The sequence below is a fragment of the Eptesicus fuscus genome, chromosome 19, assembly GCF_027574615.1.
Source record: "Eptesicus fuscus isolate TK198812 chromosome 19, DD_ASM_mEF_20220401, whole genome shotgun sequence".
NCBI classification, from domain to species: Eukaryota; Metazoa; Chordata; class Mammalia; order Chiroptera; family Vespertilionidae; genus Eptesicus; species Eptesicus fuscus.
The window spans coordinates 13,531,046-13,554,584 of record NC_072491.1 but is presented as its reverse complement, the minus strand read 5'-3'; the positions used below and the strand labels follow the sequence as shown (position 1 = coordinate 13,554,584).

Genomic DNA, 23,539 nt, shown 5'->3' with positions numbered 1-23,539 from the left:
GTAGGTGCCCTGGTCTTTGACAATCAAGTGGCCCCTAAGAATGCTAATATGACACAAGTCTTGAAATTGTTCATGCTTGAAACTGTTCCTGCCACTCATATTTGGGATGCGTAAAGATCTCTTGTCACATAACCATGGGATTTTAACCTTAGCTATTCTAATTGCTTCGTCTCTTATGGGATTCAGGGAGATTCAAAAACGGTATCTCCTCCTGAGTGCATGTTTACTAATGAACTTATTTTATAGGAGCCATCTCCATTCCAAAAACCTCTCAATGAGACCCCATTAACCCCAAAGAATAACAAAGGTTACAATTCATATGTTCTGGTACAGGATCTACATCCAGTAAAAACTATTAAGCTATGATTTCACTTATCTAAGTGAACCAGACTCAGCACAATAGTGTCAATTAGTCATTAAATTAGTGGTAAAAATGACTGACTAAAAATAGAGTTGATTGATGACTCCCTAGATATCTAATAGGAATTAAGAATGAAAGATTACCACTCCCACTGTGATTGATAAGGTGATTATTCTGACACCACTAGACAAGAGTAGGTGACAAGGGGGAAATGTCATTGAAAGTAATATCTAATAACAAAGATACCTTTATGACAAACTGTCATCTTTACTCACTTTGTCGCAGAAGACCTTGATCTGGCAATAAGCTCTATGAATGGGTTTATTACTACGATTATTATAACTGTATGTATCAATCTGAATCATCAAAGGAAGTCCTTTCACCCCTTTTTGGGACGAGAAATCTGTACTCAGGCAATTCACAGTGATGAAGATCTAAGGGAGGAAGAAAGAAAAAAAAAGTTCATAAATCACCATAAGAAAGGTCTATTAAAAAATACGTAAGTCTTAGACTGGAAATCAAAATACTAAATGCATATGTAAGGATAACTGAAGAATAGTTGGATAGTCTGACATAAGAACAGGTTGAGCATATAAAACATGGTAGAGTGCATAATTTATAAATATATAAAAATTTTTGCTTTCATATTTAATTTAAAACGGACCATTAAAATTACTTTCCTTAGAGTATATCAGCAAAATCTTACTTATTTTTCAAACATGCATACGTTAGCTGGGTAAAACATTACTTCCTTAGCATGTTAAAGCTGTGACTTCTAATAGTTATATCCATTTCTCTAATGTATGATCAATGGAATAAAAAAACACACAACCCAAACCCAAACTAGATAACAGCTTCCCTGAAGCATTATTACACTGAAACATAGTTATTTGTTTACATATCTAGCCTTTCTACTTGACTATTAAGTGTAAGATTTGAGACCATTTCTTATTATTTTTGTATTACTGGTACCTAATATAGTGCATGGAGGAGAATGGGCAGTCAATAAACATTTGATGAGCTTATCTGTAGGAAATCCACTAGATTGGGAGTCAACGCCCCAAGTGTTAATCCCAGCTCTAACCAGCTAAGAGACCTCAGGCAAGTCCCTTAATGTCTTCGGTTTTCAATTTTCCTTTTAAATCAGAATGTAAATACTATTATAGAAGAAGTGAAAAACTGAAAGAGGAGCTGGAGAAGGTAAGACAAGAAACAGGAAGAAAGAAATGTAGTAAAGGCACCAGCATCCTCAGCTTACAACATGGGGCATCAAGAGACAGAACAGAAATTATATGAATTTTTTTAAAAGAAAGGAAACTCAAGTAAATTATTAAAGAGTACAGTACTGACCAACAGAAGAACTAAAAATATAACTTTATTATAAAATATTGAGAGGAATAGAGGGAGGAGTGTAGGTAGATGTCAATACATATCATTTAAAGTTTGATTTATTATAGAATAGAGGTATGAGTACAGTACCTAGATTTATGTGGTAACTATATAAATATTAAGAGTTGTCTCTGGGAAAAACTGCGCATGCTGTATTATACTCTTGGTGCTGTTTTTCATTTAATATCACATGTATTATTTTTACTTAACATAAAACTTTAAATCACTCATTGTTTTAAAGTTTCACATTTATTTATTCTGAAAGTCATTTCATCAAATGTATTATCTGACCCAAACTGCATTTTAAAAGCCATTCAAATTTTCAATTTGAATGGCTTTTAAACTACCAGGTTTGATCTAATTAAATTTCAAGCTCAATGCCTGTAGGCTTTTGGAAACTTATACAACCAGATATCTAATTTTTAGTGGTATGTCTATGTAAGGATCATTTTTCATTTTATTTTTAAGCTCTTTACTTGGCAATAAGAAACACATTAGCAAGGCACCACACAACAATAGCAGGCAAGGCCAGATGACAGGTCTTAATAACATGCTAATTACAACAACCTTGTGCCTTGTGCCACAGGCTCTCACTTTTCTAGCCAACATCTGAAAACAAGTGCCTAAAGATGACCTAACCATTCATTTCATTTCATTCATTCCTATTATTGGTTCACTCATTCATTTATCCTATAAACATCAACACACACCCACAGTGGGTCAAGCACAATGTTAGACACTGTGGATAGAGAAGAAATCCAGACCCCTGCCTCACAGAGTCCAAAGGGAAGACAGGTGAGGAATCCAGCCATGACCACAAAGGGTGGTCAAGGCACTCCAAAGAGAGACGTGTATGCAGGCTCTGAGAACATAGGACAGAACACTGAACCTGAGAACACGAGTAAAATACAAAACCCACACAGACACTGGGATAAGACCAGGAATTCCACAAATGCTTGTTTATTTGGGAATGGTAGGGAAAACCAGTGATTAAGAATGCAGATGTCAAGTGATTCAGGGGACTGAGTGATAAAGACTACTAAGAAAGAGTATATATGCCATGCCTGATTCTCCTACTGAACCTCCCTGGCAAAAGTAGACAGAAACGTCTCTCTATTGCTCCTGGGCATGCCCTAACTGCAGGAGAACTTTCATTCATGGCACAAAATTATTTTTAAATACCTACCATGTCCCTGAGACTGTGCAAAGTACTAGCACAAATGCACTGATTATGATCCAGGCAAACAGAGAAGTCAGAGGCTAGATGGAGAGAGGGACATGATGGTGCTCCAGAGATTACAACTCCATCATATGCTGATCTTTAGGTCAAAAAATAAAAGCATACTTTCCTAGGAACACTTGCCTTTTTTTAAACTATTATTACTGGCAATGGGGTTATCTTGGCCCGAATGTGTAAACATAACTTTATGTCAGCAAATCAAATGATCACTCTAGTGAGCAATGCCGTTGTCCCTAATTCTGGCCACGTATTTCATATACAAATCTCCCAGTTGGTGTTGTAATCTACAGGGTCCTCGATCCACACTGGCTATTGTTCCACTCCTCAAAAAGCCTGCCTTGTATTGCAGAAGCCAGAGGAGAGAGGTGTTCTGATGAATATTTCCTAAGCTATTCAGACTCACGGTTGGCTCCCTGATTTATCCATATATCACTCACAGTGGGCATACACTCAACAGGCAGGAAACACTATTAATTGTGGCCTTGTCAGCTCCAAGTCTCAACTAAGAGAGCTGGGCTGATGGAATGTATATACTTACAAAGGCCACTTGAGCAGGACGGAGCCGCTGAAATAACAGATGCTTACTGGCAATATACTACAACAAATAGACTAAATCCTTCTTGGAGGAGCAATAACCATCAGCCACCCAGCAGAAAAGGTATTTAAAGGTCAAATGAGCTATAATACACTAGACTTTACCGGGAGACACTTAGACTAGGTCCTCCTAATAGCAAGGGGTCCTTAGTAGAAGGTCCAATGGGCTCGCTTTGATTCATGCCATCCTGATTCTATAAAAAGTAAACAACAAAAGAATTGGTCTCCTTTGCTAAACGGTGTGGCCCTCCCAGAGTCATCCTTAGAGGCAGGGATAAATAACAGGGTTGGCACCGATTTCCTCTTGCCTGGCTGCCTGACCCAATAGCAAAGCAGTTCCAGTCCCCGATGGTATCAATCGTAGTCTCGCTGTGGTGCACTCAAAACCCAAATAGTTGAACTTTAACTGCAGTTGGGGCAGGGGGAGGGGGTGGGAAGGCACGGCAGCACATTAACTAAAACCCTGGCTTGGGAACTGATAAGCATTCGTTTGTTTCATCTTGCAAACCCAACCATGTCCCAGCTCCAGGCACAGCAGGCAAATGTGAGATCAAATTTCTTGGAAGTTTATCTACAAAGCACTGTTTGTAGATGTGTATTACAGAAACTTAGCGAAAGGTGTGCTTCCCCCACCAAACGTTCATCCAAATGTCAAGCACAGAAAATTCTGTTTAGCTTCATAGAAGCCCTGATTATGTAAAGAGCATATAAATGCCATGAACAACTGGTCTGTCACCCGACAGTTATGAATGTTATGTATGTTCATACAATATTTTCAAAACCTCCGTTATTTGTTTTCCTATAATTCTGACAGTACATATTTTTTAGAAAAATAGCCATTAAAACAGGTGTGTCCAAGCAGATAACAGATGCAATTTGAATTCTGTCACTGGATCACGGATTGAGTCAGATAGAAAAATTGTTGCAAAATGTACCAAGACCTTTCCAGAAATAGAGGCAGTCTCATGACAATTGACATTTTTTAAAAATCATTTTTACATGTGAATTACAATTCCCATTTGGTGGTTTCTACACAAGATAAGTGTCTTTGCCCAGTAATACCTCTCTGTTGTGCAGTACATGTAGTAAGATTTATTAAAATAAACACAGATCAATGATGGGCTTTATCATTGCTACATTAAGTTGATTATTAACACCCAAGATTTTTCTGAGAGCTTGCTGTTAAAAGAAATGGGCTGATCTTTGATTTACAAAGCAATTTGAAATTTAAAATATCATAACACCCATGAGTTGATGGAAAGCATTTTTCTCTTTAAACAAGTGTATCTTGCATTTTCAGGAAGACCCCTCTGATCAAAAACTATGAAAGCTCTTTATTTCCTAAGGTTGAGACTCTTTTCCAAGGAGTGGCACGTGCATTAGCCTCCAAATTACAGGGTCATAAAACCAGCGTTTCCACTCTAAAACACAAACGATATGCAAATACATCAGTGCGCTCTTGCCAATTTCCCTACTCTGGTTTCTCCTTGGTTCTTAGCATTGTCAAAGGCCTTCAAGATGGTTTTCTTGCATTTTCAGCATTTTTCTTCTATTTTATACAATCGTATTTGGGTGCAGATGCAATGCCAAATAAGACAGAGAGACAGACTAAAGGCAGGTAATGTTGACAAGTGAAATCTCAGTCTTGGGCATTCATTCGTTTCTTCCTGCATTAATTCACCAACTATTTATCAAGGGTCTGACATTATGCTGGGAGGTGGAAAGAAGAATGACAGGCCAGATGAGATTCCCTGCCCTCAGAGAGCTTGCTATTTTGTTGAGGATCTAAGAAACACTTAGATTCCCTGACACCTCCATTTATATAGCACTTTCAGAAAATGATTTAAAACCTGAGAATGTATTTCTCTTTTCTCCTATAAACGCTTTGGGCACTTCTGTATACACACACACACACACACACACACACACACACACACACACACACATTTGGCTTACTCACATATCCTACCAGCTTTCTATATTCTTTTAGTACTCAATTTTTTTTCAGTTCCAAAACATACGAAGTGTGTTCCCAACCGACAGCCTTTGCCATTTGCTCTGCCCTCTGCCTCCAGTGCTGCCCCCACATGTCATCACATTGCCACCCCTTCTCCTTCAGATTTCAGTCCAATCTCAGCTCGTCCTTGACCGCCCTAGCTGGAGTTGTCTTCTGCCTCCTCCTCGCACCTCCGCCCACGACCAATAGCACACTCTGTCAACCTGCTCTTTTCTTCATAGCACCTAACACTATTTGGATTTAGCTTGTTGTTTATCCGTTTAGTGCTTAATTGTCTGTCTGCTCCATGAGGCTATAAGCCCATAAGAAGAGGGTCCTTGTCTACCCCAAACACAGTCTAGTCCCAGTACCAGGCCCACAGTAGATGCTCAATAAACATTTGTCCAATGAGGTAAGATAACATTACTTTTCTAAATATGCATTTCCCTCTTTATCTATGCTCTTGCTTTCCTAAGCAAAACCTCTTAAGAGTTGAGATTGCTTGGAGTAGCTGAATTTGTCAAGATAATAAGCAGGGTTAGCTCTACTGACCAGATTTATACTCAAAAAATATTACCTGTCTGTATATCAACAAACCTAAATTGAGCACCAAACACACACACACACACACACACACACACACACACACACGCACACGCACGCACACACGCACATACACACGCATGGAAGAAACTATAGACAGAGATGCTATAGACAGAGAAGTCTATGGTAAGGCCCTGCCCTTAAAGAAGAGGACGGATATAACAGTTTTCACTGTCGAATAAGGTATATACTCACTATACATGCCGTAAGCACATGATGAAAAGGAGAAAGCTCAACGAGTCAGCCAGGGGAGATGTCCTGTAGGAGCCCTGAGTTGGAATAAGGAGACAGCCTAATGGGAGGGGGGAGGGGAGCTGTGTTGGGGAAGTTAAGAGCAGCCTGAAATAGGCTGGTGAGGGAAGAGGCCAACCAAGATACTTGTATCACGGTTGTCAAATAATGGACATTGGATGAGGTCGGGTGTGTATCACTGAAGCCAAGAACTATGGCCACAGTATCCGACATCCGAGTTACAGAGGACGAGGAGAGTGAGAGCTGAGAAAAGGCCACCAAGTTCAGAAGTAAAAAGGCTCTGTGCCCTTCCCAAGGCCAGACTAATGGAGGGAAAGATGGGAAACTAGATTTCTGGGGCAAGTGAGACAGGACATGACGATGGAGAGGAGGCATCTCAGCTGGAAGCTGGCAGAGGACGGACGGGTGGACAGGAACACGGACAGTGGGCAGCAGGGCCCGGCAGAGGTGTTCTTCACAGATGGAAGAGATACCCACACAATGAGAGAGGACGAATGGAAGAAGCTGCCAACAGGAGGAGTTATGGGAGCTCAGAGCTTCAGAGGCAGGGATTAAATGAGATCAGCTCACAAGTGAAGTTTTATAAGAAGAAAGACAGAGTTTTCTCTGAAGCAGGAAAGCAAAAGGAGAGGAAAGCACAGAAAGAAAAAAAAAATGTACAAGGGGCTCAAAAAAGGTGTGTACCCAGTGCAAATCCTAGCACTCTGGCCTGGGACTAGTTATTTCATCTTCCTAGTCCTCATTTTTTAAAGAGCTATAACTATCCTTACCTTAGTATTGTGACCCTTTAAAATGAGCTCATGTCTTTGCCCTGGCTGGGTGGCTCAGATGGCTGGAGCAGGCGTCCTCAAACTACGGCCCGCGGGCCACATGCGGGTGTTTTTGCCGTTTTGTTTTTTTTACTTCAAAATAAGATATGTGCAGTGTGCATAGGAATTTGTTCCTAGTTTTTTTAAACTATAGTCCGGCCCTCCAACGGTCTGAGGGACAGTGAACTGGCCCCCCGTTTAAAAAGTCTGAGGACCCCTGGGCTGGAGCATCGTTCCATACACCAAAAGGTTTGGGGTTTCATTCCCAGTCAGGGCACATAATTAGGTTGTAGGCTTGATCCCAGGTCATGGCGCATCCGGGAAGCAACTGATCAATGTTTCTCTCTCACATCGATGTTTCTCTCTCTCTCCCTCTCCCTTTCTCTCTCTCTAAAAATCAACAAAAACATATCCTTAGGTGAGGATTAAAGAAGTAAAATAAAATAAAATAAAATAAAATAAAATAAAATAAAATAAAATGAGATTATGTTTTACACTGCAAAGTGCCATGAAAAATCTAAGGGAGTTTACTCTCCTCCATGGTCTCTGACCTCTCAGATACCTTGTCATCCAGTTGGTCCTAGTCTCTGACTCCAAGCTCTTCCTCAGCCCCACAGCACAGTCAACAAAGCCTGTCACCTCCCCGCCTGCCCCTCCGAGGCTGACATCCTTTGTGTCCCCTGGGCCCCCACTTCAAACCCCCCTTGCCATGGGACCATGACAATAGCTTCCCGTCTGGATTCTCTCCAGGGGCTTTTTGGGATGCTACCTCCAAAGAATTCAAAAGCAGGTTAGTTACCATTCACATTAATTTGAGCACACCAATATTTAAGGCGACAACATAAAATCCATCTCTGCCCAGCGCTTTCAGAGGGGTAGAGCAGAGGCTCTACGGAGGGGAGGGCAAGGGAGAAATGTCTCAGGCAGAGCCGGAGTGCTCCCCAGCCGGTGGGATTCTGCCACTCCGCTCTGTCACGTGACCCTGTGAAACAGCACCTCAGAAGGAGGGACTTTGGGGCTTCGTAACGATGGGTTGGGCTGCTTCATAAATAATGAGCTCCCACAGAGGAAAAATGTAAGCACAGACGGAAGGATTCACACACTCAACTTTCTGATCATCTGTTGTTGTTTTAAACCTTTTCTGTTCATATTTAATACTTAAAGATGGTTTTTGAGTTTGTACGACACAAAATTCGAAAGCGTAAACTGAAAACACTCCCTACCCCCACACTGTTCCCCAATCAACCTACATTTCTTGAGTATCCTTCAGTTTCTTTTGTTTTCTTCTAGAAACAGGCTATGAAACACATGTCCTTTCTCCTTTAAATAGAGGGCAGCACAGTGAACATACAGATCTGCATCTTGCTTTGATAGTAAATTTTGAAGAGAGCTCTTTCTTTTTCTTTTTTTAAAGAGCTGTGAAATATGGAGTAACGACTTCTTTAACATTAGTTTTTCCCCCCAGTATTTTTCATATGTATTATGTATATTTATACATTTCATATGGTATTTCATCTTATAAATAATGAGGTAGTGCATGCCTTTCGACATGGCTTTTATACACATGTGCACATGTACATTACTGGCCATGTACAGGCCGTGTCACCGACAATTTATAATCTGACTTTTGGAGTCACTGTCATTTTCTATCTCTTAATACAGTAATTGACAGCTATGTCTCAGGTCCCTGCCTAGCCAAAATGTTCTGACAAACAGATACTCTGCTTGGCTTATCTGTCCATGAATGACCACTGCCTGGCCCAGGGTATAATATGCAGCAGGCATAAAGCTTTGAAGGAATGGTTGCCCTTTTGCCAGAGATAATGCAGAAGACATTACTCTTAGATCCTCCCAATACAAAAGGCAGTGTGGAAAGGGCATGTGCCCCCGACAGCCCAGGATGCTATGCGGTAGCTGGCAACCTTAGGTAAGCTTGCTCACCTCTCTCAGCTTCACATCCTTCATTATTCCCATGAAAAATTACATCCACTTAAAAATATAAATACGGCATAATGTATAAAAAACACCTGGCAGAGTGCCTGGTATATGGTAATCACTAAACAAATATTAACCATGGTGCATGTGCGTGTACACACACACACACACACACACACACACACACACACATCAGTCTATGAAATCCAAGTATGTAATCTAATTCTCTACATACACAACGGGTTATGCATGTACGTTATAGAGCCCTACGCAGGATCCAGGTCAGAAACCACGGATACTCTATATTCTAACAGACGATAAAGCTGTTGATATCTTCAGTGCGATGCCTTCCAAAGATTACTCCTCCTATATATGAATTAACTCCAGCTTTATAGCTTTTCCTGCCATCCATTACCTTATAAAACTGAAACAAAGGCATGGCTTTGTTTAAGTTCAATACCGAAGACTCCAGCAAATGTTTACCTTTCCCTTACAAAGCTTCCATCACCTACACCACGCCCCAGCAAACACATAAAAATGCCATTTGCCCTGCTTCACGGTGTGTGTCCTGACCTTTTAAGACCCCCTTCCCAGGAGGCTGCCCCAGCCTCTTCTTTACTTTTGAGACTATGGAAGATGCCCTATAATATCCTCTAACTCCATATATCTTCTCTTCTCCCTGGTATCCAACCTGATTATCCAGACTGGAAAAACTCATTTTCTCAGGCATTGTGCTTGGTACACAGTGGGAGCCCAATAAAAACAGATTAAATATTTTAGACCCCCCAAAAAAAAATGTTGAGAGAGAAAAGGAAGGAGGGAACGAAATAATACATTTGGAACAATTTAATGGATCTGCCATGATTTGGTAATGAATTTCAAGTCGGCCTTTCAATTAGCATAACCTTATTTTCCACCCTGAGAGACTCAACAGTTCACGGTGTACAAGAAGGTTAGAACACCTACATTTTCTCCAATTTACCACCTTTCATAGGCCATAATCAAAGGACTGCCATTTCCACCCTCCTGTCTTTGGAGTGACTAAAATTGAGGTAATGAGAGGCTGTGTTTTCTATTCATTAGCAGCCGATGAAGCAAAAAGCTAATCTGACTTGCTGGCCACTGGTTGTATCTTGAAATGACAGCCCCGGGGAGAGAAAGGATTGGCCGTACAGTGAGAAAAGAAAGAAAACCTGCCAGGAGCGGGGGACGGACTAGAAGGGGTAAATGGGGGAAAAAAAGGGACATATGTAATACTTTCAGCAATAAAGATTTTAAAAAATAATAAGAAAGAAAGAAACCTGGACTCCATATGGAAATAGTAAGCAACCCTACACGACAGCGCTAGATCTGTCTCACAGCACCAAGCAGGTCGTGGCGTGAGCCCATCCGACGCCGTGACAGGCGGCCACGGGCACTGCCGCGGCATCACCTCCACTTCCTCGGTATCCCTCAGGATGAATTTGCTTCCATAGAAGAGAACTTTTTAGTCCCAACTTCCACTTTTATCTTCCTGCTCCTCCAGCTGACTCCTCTTAGCACATCCATGTTCCCATCCCTCACACTGGGTCTCAGATGGTGTATGCTATCTCCCTTAGTACTAGAACAAAATCAGACCAAAGGCAATAAAAAAAGGCAAAAATTTAAGGAAGATATGGCCCAGAGGTAATATCAGCATGTGTCCCCTCACCTTGCATCTCCTCACAATGTCAAAACTTACATGAAATCTCCTTTGTAAATCCAATTCATTGAAAGCATCTAAAGGAACCCAAAGTTTGAGGAATTTACATATAAACATTGCTTATCCTATCTAATAATAGAGTAACATGTAAATTACCATCACTCCGCTACGCCCACGATTGGGGGGCGGGAGGCTGGGGGGCGGGACTCGGGGTGGCCTATCCGGCCATTGAGAGGCACGGATCTGCTGCCACTGAGGGAGGCTACCCTGCTGTTGAGAGGCGCAGGGGGCGGGGCTCCCGCCCCCTGTACCTCTCAACGGCCAGATCCGCAGCCACTGAGGGGGCCTGCCGCGGACACCCAGCTGCGCCTCTCAACGGCAGGGTAGCCAGGTGTCCGCGGCAGCCCCCCTCAGCGGCCGCGGACCATCAAAAGTGGGGGAGCTGGGTGCCTGTCTGCTCCGGCACCAGGCCTTTCAGAAGCCTCCGCCTAGCCGGAGGCTTCTGAAAGGCCTGGTGCACCAGCGGACAGGCACCCAGCTCCACCGAGAAAAGCGAAAGCGTGTAGGGGACCCTACACATGCATGATTCAATCATGCACTGGGCCTCTAGTCCTATATAAAGGCTAATATGCAAATTGTCCCCTTGGGAGTTCAACTGCTTGCTATGACGTGCGCTGACCACCAGGAGGCGGTGTGGAATGAAGGAAGGCCCCGATTGGCCCGGATTGCCAGCCAGGCCTATGGCCCCTACCCATGCATGAATTTCATACACTGGGCCTCTAGTATGTAAATATTTATTTCCAATTTACCAGCTTGGTGAATGTGGGTTTTGTTTATTGGATTTCTTAAGTTGCAAACATAAAGCAGATAGTCATTGTGTGCCCTCTGCAACCTTCATTTTCTCTGATAACAATCACTGTTCTTGCTTTGAAGTTTTTTATGTTTCCTGCATAGTACTGAAAATAAAAAAAGAGTAAAGGAATAGTCTTCCCTGTTCATAGCAGGAAAAAAACATAAAAGAAAAGTATATGGAAATACACTTAAAAATAAAAATCTGGACACTAGAGAAAGGAGCTAGAGATAAGTGGGGGAAATGGAGAATAAATGTGTAAAGGTATGAAGAAAAAAACACTGATCTGTATCAATATGAGAAAGCATGCACTGATATTGAATTAATACAGACAGTATTAATTGCAGTAATTCTGCAAATGAGATCATTAATGTTAGGCTAATACACACACACACACACACACACACACACACATACAGACACTCAGCTGAAGATGGCAAGGAATCCTAATCGTCCTCACTCCCAAATCCACTCTGATCAATAACATGTACTGGTATGATATCTACAGGTAATGTAATAGAGCAGCCAAAGGCATGGATAGGGAGAGGCCTGTGTGCTTAGCGGTGTTGGACCAGCAAGGCTATCTTAGTGGGCAGGGGACAGACAGAGGGTGGCAAAAGCAGGATGACTTGATGGAACTGCTTTGCTAAAGAAAATGGGGCTGTTTGTTTTCTTTCTTTCAGGAGCTATATACATTGTACCTTATAGATTTCTTTGAGAAAGAACATCATAGCATGTTTGGGCCTAAAAAAAATTGCAGATTACCCTCTATTGGGATGGTTAAGAGCATGGACTCTGGACTCAGAGGGACCTGGGTTCAAAGCCCACTTTTGCACTTGCCAATCGCGCAGTGCCTGGTATGTAGAAAGTCGATACTTAGTGGAATGAGAATCTCAGATGCACAGGAAAATGATTCACGACATCTCTCAGCCTCTCTGTTCCCCACCCCATCCCATCCAGGTCTCCGTCTTGCCCACCCCCAATCTTACCACAAAAATTTGTTAACAGGGATGAAAAAATATATATGCCTTATCTGTGACCTTGGCCCTCTCTAAAATCGCAACAACTTCCTGTCTGAAAGCAGAGGGCTGGACTATCCGATCCCCAAAGCCCCTCCTACAACTCAACACAGAGGGCGGAAGGAGGGCCTCACCCCAGAGGGTAAGGGCTCTACTCCTGCAGGCAGAGGTGCTAGGCCAGAAGGCAGCAAAGGATAACCCAGGAGAGAAAAAATTTCATATTACTGAATTATAATAGATTTTTTTTTTTTAATCTTAGAGATGCCCTAACCAGTTTGGCTCAGTGGATAGAGCGTCGGCCTGCGGACTGAAGGGTCCCAGGTTCGATTCCGGTCAAGGGCATGTACCTTGGTTGCGGGCACATCCCCAGTGGGGGGAGGGGTGTGTGTGCAGGAGGCAGCTGATCGATGTTTCTCTCTCATCAATGTTTCTAACTCTCTATCCCTCTCCCTTCCTCTCTGTAAAAAAATCAATAAAATATATATTTTTTAAATCTTGGAGACAGGATAATGGGTCAGTAGTGGATTTCTTTGTTTGCTTGATCAGTTAGTGGAGCTGGTATATGGGAGGAGCACTCCAGAGCATCCCAAAAGGCTTGGTGCAGAGGGGCTAGAAAGGGGTTCATGGAAAAAAGTCTCCTTCTTGGGCAGTTCATAAACCATGGGAGGGGCAAAGTGTAGAGAGAGGGGGGAATTGGTATGGCGTTCCAGTGAAAAGGCACAAAAAGGCAGCTTGTTCCTCAAAGCACACTAGGGAGCATCTCAATGCTCCAGGCATTCTCTGTGGTCACCGGGGAGAGGCCTGTGCAGCACACCGAGGCTGGCTTAAGCTCGAATCCATTGTGAACAGAGAAAATGCGCTGGACAAAGAGAAGGGGCCGGGTTTCAAGAATCTCCTCGGAAATGTGGGAGAAGGGGGAGCCTGCGGTGCTCCTGCTCTGGGGGATGATGTCATCGCAAAGAGAAAACCGGCACTGGATGCCAGGAACCTGAGCTCACCGCTCTTCAATAACCCAATAGCGTCTCCCGTGGGAATTCCACCACTTGGGGGTTAGCGACCCATCAATCTACTTTGTAGGTGCCAGTGCTTGGCTCAGGGGAGAAAATCTGCAAAAACCCTGTGAATGGGAGCCATGTGAGAGGAGGTATCACAGCAGTGCTCCTGTTAGAAGCATATGGATGGAACCTTAGTCATCTGTGGATGTTAACAATCTATTTCGATCATCCCCGCTCCCCTTCCAGCTGGGGAGAGTGAGGCTCAGCAGGGAGAAGTCACAAAACCGGCTCTTCCGGTGCCAAGATGAACATCCGGTGCCAAGATGAACATCCGGGTGCCTGGACCCCACTTCAGTGCTTTTTCCCCTGTCACCTGCTGCTGCCCATCCCCCATCAATTTCCCAGCTGTAACCAGGTGGACTGGGACTCCCAACCTTACCCACCTAGATGTCACCTGAGTCATAGCCAGGGACCCAGGGACACCTGTTCACACTACAGCAGCGTCCAGACCCTGAGGGGGGCGGGGGGAGGAATGTCCTGTTGGAGACTATTGCTGCTGCCCCTGTCATTGTGCAGGAAGACGGGTGGCACAGCCAGCAGAACCGGTTCTGGGTGGAAGAACTCGGCAATAGCTCTGCCAGATTCACGCTGCCATTGATACCAGAAATCAGTTCATTCCGAACCTCGTTTTAATGAATAGTTTTAACACCTTCCCAGGTCAAACTTTTTCCTTAATTAAACTAAATGATTAGAATTTCACATCCTTTCTTCGGTTCAGGCTAAACGAGAGGTGAAAGTAAAATGCAGCAAGAAAAGGAAAATGTAGGAAGGTGCTCTGGGAAAATCTATCACCTTATCATTAGCCCTTGATGCATATGTAGTAAGAAAACCAAATATTGACTGTTGTTTGTTTTTTTAAATAAATGCACCAAAACTTAAATATTCAAATAAAAACTATCCTTTAACGCAGTCATCTTGGGAAGATATATGGTTTCTCCAATGACGCTGCTGTGGCTCAAATGTTATTTGTCACGTCTCTTCCGACACTGCCTTCTTCAAAGCCGGTCTTGTAGAAAAGTAATCTCATTCTTTACATTAAATGTATTAGGTGGACACTGGTTAATAGGATCATGTAAGTTTCAAGTGTACAAAGAAATCTCATTTTTAACCCTAAGGTGGTAATGTCCAACTGGTTGATGTGTATTTATAGTTGGACCCACGTGATTTCTGGTGTTTTTTAAAACATCCTCAAAGATCAAGATTTGACGCCACTATGGGCATTCAAAAGTATGTCACAGCCACTCTCTTTCACAGTGCCAACGTGCCAACCCAAGTCACACCCTGGCCCGCTGCCAAAGGAGCCCGGGGATGCTGGCGGGGATCCTGGTTCCACTTCTCTCGGCGCTGCTCTGTCAACCTCCACGTGTCACCACGGTCCCCAACACGGAAAACCAGAGGGGATGTAAACCGCATACTCGGCTGTCTGAGGGGGTAGGATTGGGGCCTGGAAACTCAAATGTCCACCAGGGCCAGGCAGAGAAAGTTCCAGAATGGTGAGGGCTAGAGAAAGCATGAAAGAGACGAGCCAGTACCTCACAAGCACCACTCGTGGCCTTGCAAACACTTGGGCTTATGGTTGCCGTTTCTTTAATCACCCAAAAGAATCTAGAAAACCTAGATTAAAGTAACCTCCTGATTATTAAATGTGGGCAAAAATAAATAAATTTTTGAAATAAAGTATGTAAATGTATGTTACATACACATATGCGTTCTGTGGACTATATGAAGGCTGCAGGCCACACATTTGTGTCCGCTGGTCACATAAACCAAAGCATCACATGACACTGAATGGGGCCCCAGCCCTGAGGCCTACAAGAGATTTCTGTGTGGATGCTGCCAACAGGAACTCAAAAGCAAATGTAACTGCTCCTGGGAAGTCCATGATATGAAAATCACAAACAACTCCACTGTGGGAGAGACGCCTTTTACTTCTTGTTTTGTTAAAAACTTTTTTACTCAACCACATGCTTTGTTTTATGCAGTCTGCTTATTAGAAAACTAGAGGCCCGGTGCACAAAAATTAGTGCATTCGGGGGGGGGGGGGGTCCCTCAGCCTGGCCTGCGCCCTCTCGCAGTCCGGGACCCCTCAGGGGATGTCCACCTGCCAGCTTAGGCCCGCCCCACAGGGGATAGGGGCTAAGCTAGCAGACAGACAGTCCTCTGGCAGCCTGGGAGCCCTCGGGGGATGTTTGACTGATGGTTTAGGCCTAGGCCTAAGCTGCAGTGAGACATCCTTAGCACTGCCGAGGAGGCAGGAGAGGCTTCCGCCACCGCTGCTGTGCTCGTAGCTGTCAGCCCGGCTTATGGCTGAGTGGAGCTCCCCCTGTGGGAGCACACTGACCACCAGGGGGCAGCTCCTGAGTTGAGCGTCTGCCCCCTAGTGGTCACTGTGCATCATAGCAATTGGCTGTTCCTGGGTCGTTCCGCCGTTAGTGTTGCATATTACCCTTTTATTATATAAGATCAATAATACTTTATTTTATTTTTTAAAGATTTTTTATTGACTTTTAGAGAGAGAGGAAAGGAGAAACAATGATATGAAAGCAAAACATCAATGGGCTGCCTCCTGCAGCGCCCCCTACAGGCCATCCAGCCTGCAGCCCAGGCATGTGCTGTGACAGGGAACGGAACCCAGGAACCTTGTGGTGCACAGAATGACACCCTACCAACTGAGTTACGTCGGCCAGGGCTAAAATCAGTAACATTTTAAAGAAATACCTTACGCTCTGCGAGTTGATGAGAAAAAAATCTTCTTGGCCTCACTAATGAAACCAAGTTGATTTTTATGGCTTTTCTTTAAGAGCCTTTCCAGTCCTTTGGGGGAAATTATTAGAAACTATTTTTTTATTACTTATTGGTTAACCCCGACTGCACACAACTGCAATAATCAAGTATCAGTAACTAAAATATATATACTAAAGAAACAAGCAAACTTTGCTACAAGAAGCAGCTGTGAGTTAAACCTGTGATGCTGGAACAGCACACATGCTCCAACGTGTTTGAACAAGAGAAGCGAGCTTCTGCCCCTGGGTGCAGGATGGAATTGTCTTAACGAGGCTGAAAGGAGGGTCAGCTCCACCCAAATTCACTACCGCGCCGTGGCACCTCAGCCTCCATCACTCAAGCTGTCCCTTCGGTTTTGGCATCTTCTTTAAAGGGTCCCTACTGACACATAACCATTAAGGCATTCACCCTCTAGCACTCGTTAGCACAGACTACATGATAATGAACATTAGGGCTGCGATGACAGCTCGAATTTATAGCTCCTTTACACTGACAGGGATCGGACCCCGCTGTCTCCCCAGTGACTGTGAAGGGCCTGCCCTCGCTCCTCACACATGCGCTGGGTGGTTACTGGTTCCCGTGCCCTCCCCCAGAGCACTGGATCTTCACACATCACACACCAGACTTGGCACGGCAGAGTTTAATTGGAAAAGTTCGTTTTGTTTCATTTTGTTTTGATTAAAGGAGCTGAGTGAGGTCCCAGAGAGGTAAGATGACTTGCTAAGGATTCTAACCCCAGCCCGGCTGTGCCTTTTCTTTGTCTAGCCCAGTACCCCAGCCTCTGAGAGAAGAGGACGAAGGGAAAGTCTGGGGCTTGAACAAGAAACTTTTTTAAAATATACTTTTATTGATTTCAGAGAGGAAGGGAGAGGGAGAGAGAGGTAGAAACATCAGTGGTGAGAGAGAATCATTGATCCGCTGCCTCCCGCATACCCCACACTGGGCCTGCAACCCGGGCATGTGCCCTGACCAGGAATCGAACTGTGACCTCCTGGTTCTTACGTCAACGCTCAACCACTGAGCCACACCGGCCGGCCCTGGACAAGGAGCTTTAAATGGAGGTGAACGGACCCTAGAAGAAGCTTCCCTACAGTTCTGCATGGGACCTGACTGCCCCCGGCTGTGAGGCCCACTTCCTTCTAGCTCCCTGGCACGCTTTCTGCTTGCCCGCTTAAGTCACCTTTCTTGGGCCGAAAGCCAATTTCATTTACATTGTTTTATACGTGAGCGAAATGAGACACTGAGCAATTCATCTTCTCCCATAAGTCCTGCCCGCAAACTCAAATCCAGTTTCCTCTCTCACCCGGCCTTCCCCGCTTGCAGACAATAAAGCATTGAAGGGAGTTTGTTTACACTGACCTTTTCATTAGTTTGAAGACCAAGTTTTGTAACGCCCTCCTAGATGGTACATAACTGAAGTGCAAAACAAACTTAGGTTTCATCGGGAAACTTCTCTTTAGTGCAAAAGAAGGATCAGAGTCAGAAGCTATACAACACAGAAAAAAAGGGTGCAGACAGAACAGTTTGGAGTTTTCATACACTCAGAGACGAGTGCCCCAAAAGCAAACGGGAGAACCAGCGAGTCTCTCTTGTTCACCCTGTCAGCGGCGGAACCCCCAGGGCACACCTTGCTGGAGGTCTTACGCTTGCTGGCACCAGAGAGCGAGCGAGAAAGCTTAAGCAGTCAACAAGGAAAAAAATGGCTCAAGGTCACAGCGGTGGGGAACCTCGGGGAGTGAAGTTCAGAGGCCTGGGGCCCTGCTTCCTGCCCCCTCCCTCCAGCAGGTGACACGTGGAAGGAAGCATGGGGTCAGGAGACATTCCCAGGCACTCACCTCTGAAGCATGAGCTCCGAACCACTTCCCCCTGAAGAAGGCTGCAGTGAGAAGGGGTTCGGGAAAGTCTATAGGGCAGGTTGGAAAGGTTCTATGGCCCACTCTTTGTCAGACCCAAGGGCTAAAATGGAGCCTGGAGGCTTTGGAGGGACGTGGGTCTGGGGCATCCCGCAGGAGGCCACAGCGGCACGGGTACCCGTCCTTTTCTCCTTTCCCCCCAAAAAAAGGCAATTTTGCTCCACAGAATTGAATGTGTGTAACTTCTAGAGAAAGATAATGGGTTCATTTCCGTTCGTTCTGGCTCGAGTTAACAGATCTTTCCCTACCTATAAAGCCTGTTGTTAAAAAAAAAAAAATCACCTGCAAAGAGAGGACACATTACTTAAAAGTTCTGAACAATGAATCAGTGCTACTTTTTCACTCACCTTGGCCTCCTCATTCACGTCCCAGGTGAAGGAAACCGCATTATATGCAATCTCTTCAATGTTCCCAATCGTATTAAAGCTCTCCTTGTAATCCGCTGTAACGTTAGAAAAGAAAGTGGTTTTAAGAATCAGAGTTACTCAGTGACATGGACAGAACTGTCCTTTTTCCAATGGGCAAACGGAAATGTTGCCTCTTCTTCTAGCTGTTTCTATGGCCACAGCTAAGGATTTACACTTGCTGATATTCTTTCACTAATTTATAAGAATGTAAACATGTTCCTCTATTAAAAGACTGAACCTTAGGTGAAGCAATGTTCCTAACTGATTTGTTCATGAGTGTCATTTTTTTATTAGGTTTATAAAACTGTGCTTTCCCTCCCGAGTCCCTTGTCTCCTACCCATTCCTTCTCCTGCTCACTTTCCTGCCACGTAAGTTTGCTGGAAGCGCCCGGGTATTCCATAGGGATTGCTTCGTAGAACAGAATATTCTGTTCATCCGCCAGGCAGTGTCATCAGGACTTCAGGAGGAAATTCCGGGAGAGGTTGAGGGAATCATACTCAGCTCACTATCACCAAGGCCCTCTATTCTTTTATTTATGTAGTACTTATTTATTGCTTTAATCCCTATTATCTACCCGACAAACACAAGCTATTAATAGCTATTAATGTATTCTTTTCTTTTTAAATTTTTTAAATTGATTTTTAAAGGGAGAGAGGGGAAAGAGAGAGAGAGAGAGAAAGAGAGAGAGAGAGAGATATTAATGGGTCACCTCCTGTACTTGCCTAGACCAGTGATTGAATCCACCACCCTTTGGTATATCAGACGACGCTCCAACCAACTGAGCCACATCGGCCAGGGCATCTATATATACAAAAGCCTAATATGCAAAGTGTCCCCTCGGGAGTTCGACCAACCGGGAGTTCAATTGCTCACTATGATGTGTGCTGACCAACAAGGGGTGGCATGAAATGAAGGAAGGCCCCAGCCGGCAGCCAGCAGCCACTAGGGACCCTACCCGTGCAAGAATTTTGTGCACTGGGCCTCTAGTCTAATCTAATAATAGACAAATATGCAAACTGACCGCACCTTCGCTACACCTAAGCCACGCCCACCAGCCAAGCCACGTCCACCAACCAATCAGGATGAGTATGCAAATTACCCCAACAAAGACGGCGGCTAATTTGCATATCAAGACAGTGTCGAAAGAAGCCAAGAGCTGCAGAAGGGAGTAAACCTTCGAGAAGCAAGCAAGCCAGGGGGGCGGGGGGAAGGAGAAGGGCGGAGCGAAGTCAGGGCCGGGGGCGAAGGGAAACTCGGGTGGGCTGGAAGAGAAGGTGGGGCGGGCGACAAGGGAGGAACGGAGGCGGGGTAGAGTGCAGCAGGAAATCCTATTGCAGGATTTTTCCTGCAATGGGAACACTAGTATTCTTATAAGTTGTGTTGATTTGCCTGCATACATAGCTTTCATTTTCACAAATTGTACTGAGCTATGGGTAGGGTTGCCAGATTTAGCAAGTATTTGGGATATACTTATCAAAAAAAAGTATTTGTTCTTCATCAAAAATTCAAATTTAACTGAGCACCCTGTATTTTTTCTGGCAAGCCTCACTCTGGACCTTTCCAATCTAACTGCAGCTACATAGAATTCCATGGGGACCATCAGTCACAAGCCATTCCCTCTCCTCAGAGATGGGCCCTTTGGTAGTCCAGCTCTCTGGTGCCACAAACACACCTGTGATAAAAACCTTCACTGCTCACTGTCTCCACCGTCACGGCCTCAGTTGGTCTGCAGGTCTGGACATGAAATTCCCAGTGTTACTGCTCACTACTTCCTGAGGTTTCTAGCTTATGGCTGCCATCTGAGGTTCTCTTTCCTCCCTACTCTTGGCCTCCTTGGATATGACATCCTACCTTAATTCTGTCCCTTGGGTACTAAATAAACATTCGTCACATCCTGCTTGGCTGGCATCATGATAAAACCCTTCTGCTTTTCTTTGAAACCAGGTTCATTCACAAACTGATCACCTCATCACCCATGTTCTTCCTCTCCAAGCCTCCGCAATAACTTTTCTAAAATGAAACTATGACCATGCGCTTTCCGTAATTTTTCCTAAGGCTAAATCTTTCACCTTGACCTACCACGTCCTTCTCGATTAGGCCCCGTACACTTCCTCTGTGCAGTCATAGCCCACCCCACACAGGGGGTCAGAGGAAGACTCAATTATAATATTTATAAAACAAATAGACCTCTTACAATGTCCCTTCTGAGTCAGGATGGGAGGGAGTTACTACAGCTGACCTCCAGGATGTAGAACGTGTTCATTGTCTACAAAACCTGCCATGTTTCTGGTCAAATGGTTGTTTCCTCATCCCACTCCAGGGGGGTGGTGTTCCAGGTTCCCTAAGTTAATGCTTTAAAAGGTTGTAGTCTGTTTCCCTAAAGCTCACATATATAATCATTTTAACTGTTTATTCCTCAGTTGTCACAAAACCTAAATTCATGTCATCCTTCACCAAAACTGTAATTACTTCCTCTTATGAATACAACTCATTCTGTTTTGTGAATTAGGTGGAGAGTAGTACTCCTATTTGCTTTTTCTATCCATCATTCAAATAAAAATAAAAGAAAATCCATAAAACAAATAAGCTGAAAATAATCCAGAATAGAATAAAGGTAGTTTGATTTTTTGTTTTGTTCTGTTTTAAATAAAACTCTTTATTACCGGACCCTGGTTGGTGGTTAATCACAGAGAAACCTACTTGGATGTGCTCTCCAGACTTATTCCCGAGAATGGGTCATGTCAGTCTAGACCTCTATAAGAATTCTACTTCCCCTCTTTCTCACCAAATTTCTACTTTTGGGGCCAATCCCATGCGTACAAAGTGGTATCCTAATAATGTTATATTTGCATTTCTGTTATCAGCTATGAATTCAAGCATCTCTTCACTTCCAGGGTAGCAAACCAGTGTCTCCTAATAAAAACCACCTCTTCATGCCCTTTGTCCGTGTTTCTATTGGTTACCCAAAGAAAACTCTGAAGCAAAACTGTATATATCTTTACATTTTAAATAAAGCGAACACACTTTACTATAAAATCTTGTGTGTTCCCCATAGGAAAGTCAGAGACCATGAACAAATAAGAAAAATATTTAAAAGTAGCCACAATCTACTCACTCACAACCACTAAAAACATATCTGTATATACTTTATTTTTCTTATCTCATTCTCTGTCTTCCTTTCTCCAAAATGTATAAATATTTTTAAACAACACTGTAACAATTAATTTTCAAATTGCTTTTCCCCCTTAATACATCTTCAGCATCTTTTCATGTCAATAAATAAACTTATGAAAAATACTTTAGCCCTAGCCAGTTTGGCTCAGTGGATAGAGCATTGGCCCAGAGACGGAAGGGTTTCAGGTTCGATTCCAGTCAAGTTTAATTTGCACACAAAGGGACAAGACTGATGAGGCCACTTCATATCGGGAGGTTACGTTAGCTTGTTTCTTTCCTTCATAGCATGTACCAATATTTCATGTATTTGTTTACTTATCACCAGCATTTCATATTAGTTATATACTAGCATGCTATATGAGGGCAAGAAACGTATCTGAAACACTGCTCTGTGTCAGAGTTTACCATCATACAAATAAATACGTTAGTTGAGTAAGTGAGTAAATGAGTGAATGAGTGGATCCCTAGGCATTCTAAACAAAAAAAAATACAACAAAGACTCTAACTATGAAATATAAGAAAAGCCTGTTCATCTCGATCCTTTGATTTTAGTCTCTAAGCCAGGGATTTTCAACTGGTGTGCTGCAAGAATTTTAAAACATGCAATTTAGTCAGGGGCACTGACCTCTGTGCCCTCAGATTGTCACAAAATAAAAAATGACAACAGCCAACACCACAATAGCCATCCGGTGTGAATGAACCAAAATTATACCTATTTTTTTGGTCAGATCAACAAAAAATATATTTGTGTGTGTGCCGCAGAACTTTAGTCACTAGTGTATGTGTGTCATGAGATGAAAAAGGTTGAAAAACCACTGCTCTAAGCCATTCACCTACTACTTCGTGAGTGTCAAGGTTTTCTAACTGGCCGAACACCGCACGCACACTGATGCTGCTCTGTCCACATGCACATTTGTCCAGTGAATGAAATGCTCATGGATGTATCTCCTGCTCTGAAAAACTGTGTTAATGTGTCCTTTGATGAGTGTTGCTTGCTCAAAGGTGTGTATGGTTTATGTATAGAGTAAACATAGAAATTCAGCAACTTGGTGTTAAGCCTTCCTTAACTTAGTTCCGTAAGAAAGTTTCTCAAACCCAGGTTTTGTAAATGTTGGCAGCTACAACCAGGAGAAGCTATTTTTAATGAGCTGGTGCAATGAGCTTAGTTTCCTAGAGTTGCCATAACACATTACCACAAACCTGGAGGTTTAGAACAATAGAAGCTTATTCTCTCACAGTTCTGGAGGCCAAATCAAGGTGTCAGCTGGGCTGGCTCTTTCTGGAGGCTCTGAAAAGTAATGGGCCCCACACTTCTCTCCTGGCTTCTGGTGGTTGCTGGCAACCCTTGGTGTCCCTTGGCTTGTAGATGCGTCCCTCTAACGCTGCCGCTGTTCTCAGGCTCTTCTCCCCTGTGCCTTGGGGTCTATTTCTCCCTTCTCTTCTGAAAACTTGTCACTGAATTCAAAGTCCATCCTC

General features: G+C 43.7%; 1 protein-coding gene across 1 annotated transcript in view; it reads right to left on the bottom strand.

Moving 5' to 3' along the window:
* Positions 1–23,539, bottom strand: part of GRHL2 (grainyhead like transcription factor 2) — a 128,134-nt gene that overhangs the window by 27,953 nt on the left and 76,642 nt on the right. The window contains exons 9-10 of the mRNA XM_054708262.1: positions 18,829–18,923; positions 637–795 (exon numbers count right to left, since the gene is read on the bottom strand). Coding sequence (XP_054564237.1) covers positions 637–795; positions 18,829–18,923 — 254 coding nt within the window. The remainder of the gene's footprint in view (positions 1–636; positions 796–18,828; positions 18,924–23,539) is intronic.